We start from the raw sequence: 3693 nt of genomic DNA, 5'->3' as shown, positions 1-3693 counted from the left end.
TTAATTACATTTTTAAAAAAAAATATGTATTTTTGATAAGGTTTGTTTTGTCATGAACCGAAACATGTAAAATATCTCTGAGGAAATTATAAATTAAAATCTATTTTATATAGTGGCGCTTTCAAACTTCTTTTTTACTAATATATGCCCACTCGTATGCCACCTACACTTTTTTTTATCTATCTATCTATCTATCTATCTATCTATCTATCTATCTATCTATCTATATGTACATATATATTCTACCGCACATACTCAATGTATGTGTTTTGAATGTTGGCCAGTTTACTGCAGTTTAGCTCTAACCAGGAGTTGTAGCATCTGCCAGGGTCGCAGTTTCGGGTAAACTAGCGTATGTGAAAACAATAAATCTGAGAGTGGCGATGCTTAAATACCATTGGTATGTGTCTGGGCATGCAATGAAATCACCGGGAGAGAAGGAAATATACCCAAACTGCGGATGACACCAGGTAGTTCAAACCGTGCCACTTCAACACACTAATCGATACATACCCATTAGTCCAAAATATTACATAGTTATATGTATCTATATATATATATATATGAGATTGACTGTGTTATTGTGTGCGTGTGTTTGAGAACTAAAATCATGTGAGGTCTTGGTAATTTAGTTGTGAGTGAATGTATGTTTTGTACGTTGTTATAGCGTATTCAAACATTAATTGTATCGTTAAATAAACATTTCTCTTTCATCATATCTCTCTCTGTATTTGATCGGTGTTTTTTTTTCAGAACAAAGATAAAATGGAAAAAATTGCAATTTTAGTGATTTTAGCACCAAAGTCTTCCACATCGTCACATGATCTAATGCAAGATCATAACTCTCAATTGTTATTCATAGTATCACATGATACATTCAGTGGATTAACATAGCCTTATCTTTTGGTGAAATTACATTCATACAGTTACGTCGTCCCAAAACTGAGGACAGAGAACTAAGCGAATTCTATGCCTAGCCTCGTGATCATCTTCAACCAATCAAACCGTATCTTAGATGACTGCAAGTAGAGCCATAATCTAGTCATAAAAAGAAAAGAATTTTGACATTTTCCTTAGAGTTGTAACAAATAGCGCATAGCTGCAGAACTTTCCATCTTCCACTACTTACGAAAATCAATAAATTGTGAAACCACTTAAATAAATGAATATGAATTTTCTTAAAGACACCAAGGGCATTTTCAACTGATTTTCTTTATACTTACACTCGTGCGGAAAAAAAAATATATGCGTGCACGTGCGCGTGTGTTGTGTGTATGTATGTAATTAGTGTAATGGATGGCATGATATATGTTTTCATTTTCAGACAACCGGCCAACAGCGAAATTTATCAAAGGTGTCATATAATTTGTGAGAAGTTTCGTTCGAATAACACAGCATGCAGATTGGGTAAGACTAGAAATCTCTAACTCTTTGCACTCAACACCTATACACCAATATACTATTGTTAGACGAACCTAATATTAGAAAGCTTCTCTTTCTTCTCTCCAGCCTCCTCCACTTTAAACTTATATTTAGAAGAATATTTTTGAAACAGTTACTTGGATTTAAAGAGTGGGTTTGTTATGAATGTTTACCACTGCATACAAACCGAAAAATTGGCGTTCCAAAAACTCCTTTGGGTGTTGTGTAGCAACGGACCTTGATTAAGTGTTTTAACTTTCAAACAGCCAATACTCTTGATTGATCTAGATATATAAAAAAAATCCTGAACAATGTTAAACCGGGTAGAGCACAGTAAAATTGCCGCATGTTGATTGATTCTTAGCTCGGTGTGATGAGTCAAAATTATTTTTGTTGACATAGTTCAAGGAAGGGCAGCCTGAACAAGTTCGGTACGCCATCTAAAACCGAAATATTTAGTAGCATCTTTACGTCTAAATATGTTATAGTTACTATTATTGCTCGATGCAGAGTAGGCTTTGATGGCCTCTGATATCGTACCGAACACCAAGTCATATCGTATGTTATATTTTGGAGACTTCCGTATCCGAATAGAAGATCCCTCAGTTGTATTGTTGTCATTGGTAGAGACACACTAGAAATCTGTTCTCCATAAGTTTTAGTAAATACTGTCTACTTAATATCAAGATATTAGCAGTGAAAACAATCATGAACTAACACGATCCCAATGTACTGTTAAGTTTATATTAGCCTAGAGCAGTAGTTGTTAATGTGGGTCCATTTGGCCACTTGGGAGTCTATATAAGATTTTGGAGTTAAAATTTATCTGCAATAAATTGCTTATACTTCTATAATATACAAAATATTTTAACAATTTTTTAAAGCAATTCCTGATAATATTTAATTATAAAAATATTATATGATTTTTTTAAACATCAAATAATACACCACTCAATCTTTCACTTCACTCGTTGTTTCACTCCATACTCTAGAACTACACTCTCACTCAATCTACTTATCTTGTTCCTCTTCTCTTTGTTTTAGTTTCTATCCATGAAATGCTACGGTCGACAGTAAACGGTGAGTTAACATTATTATTATGTTAAAAGAAAAAAAAAGACAAAAAACTAGACTATGATTTAGGAACAAAGACGGAATTTTGTGTTGGGGTAGGTCTCAGTTGATATCGAAAACAGTACATGACTGATAAATTACTTTATCGACCCCGGAGGTATGAAAGGTAGAGCTGATCACAGTGTAATTTGAACTAAGAACGTAAAACGCCCCCGAAGAAATCCTACGTGGCATTTCATCCGATCCTCTAACTATTCTACAACCCTTGCAGCCTAAAAGCAATGTTAATTATAATTATTTCTACTACAGGCGCGAGGTCTCAAAATTTGGGGTAAGATAGCCAATCAATTATATTGACTCTCAGTGCTCAACAGGTGCTTATTTTATCGATCCCGAAAGCATTAAAGGCAAAGTTGTCCGCGACAGGATTTGAAAACCTTTTAAAATTTTGTCACAGTTTTAATGGAAGAAAATTGGTTGAATACCGCGCGACCCCAGTGCTCGACTGGTATTTGTCTTATGGACTCCGAGAGAATGAATGGCAAAGCTGACTTACTCGGAATTTGATCTCGGAATGTAAAGAGTCTGAAGAACTATCGCAAAGGAATTTTGTCCAACGCTTTAACGATTCTGCCAGCCTTGCCGTCCAAGAGGCAATGATAATAATTGCTTCAAATTTTGACACTGGGTCAACAATTTTAGAGGGAGAAGGTTAGACTATACCATGAATCACAATACTTGACTGGTAGCCTTGTCGCTTAAAAACAATAATAGATAAATAAATAGATAAATAAATAAATGAAGGAATAATTAAATTAAAATTGAATTTAAAAAAAAATGAACATAAAATAAAATACAAGTCAGGTGATGTAGCATGGACAATATTAAGTCTAAAAAAAAGGTGGTGAGCTATCAGAAACGTTAGCACGCCGGGCGAAATGCTTAGCAGTATTTCGTCTGCCTTTACGTTCTGAGTTCAAAATCCGCCGAGGTCGACTTTGCCTTTCATCCTTTCGTGGTCGATAAATTAAGTACCAGTTGAGTACTGAGGTCGATATAATCGACTAGCCCCCTCCCCCAAATTTTCGGGCCTTGTGCTTAGAGTAGAAAAAATATTTCCTAATATTACGGCGACAAGTAGTATTACGTTCGACTTTACGTTCTGGGTTCAAATTCCACCGAAGTCAACTTTGCTTT

General features: G+C 34.9%; 1 protein-coding gene across 1 annotated transcript in view; it reads left to right on the top strand.

Annotated features, from left to right (window-relative positions):
- LOC106877428 (uncharacterized PE-PGRS family protein PE_PGRS54) overlaps positions 1-3693 on the top strand; it is a 58501-nt gene that overhangs the window by 17850 nt on the left and 36958 nt on the right. The window contains exons 3-4 of the mRNA XM_014926329.2: positions 1325-1407; positions 2467-2502. Coding sequence (XP_014781815.2) covers positions 1325-1407; positions 2467-2502 — 119 coding nt within the window. The remainder of the gene's footprint in view (positions 1-1324; positions 1408-2466; positions 2503-3693) is intronic.

This window comes from Octopus bimaculoides, chromosome 5, assembly GCF_001194135.2.
Source record: "Octopus bimaculoides isolate UCB-OBI-ISO-001 chromosome 5, ASM119413v2, whole genome shotgun sequence".
Classification (NCBI taxonomy): domain Eukaryota; kingdom Metazoa; phylum Mollusca; class Cephalopoda; order Octopoda; family Octopodidae; genus Octopus; species Octopus bimaculoides.
Note: the sequence above shows the minus strand (reverse complement) of the source record. Positions and strands in the feature narration are given on the sequence as shown.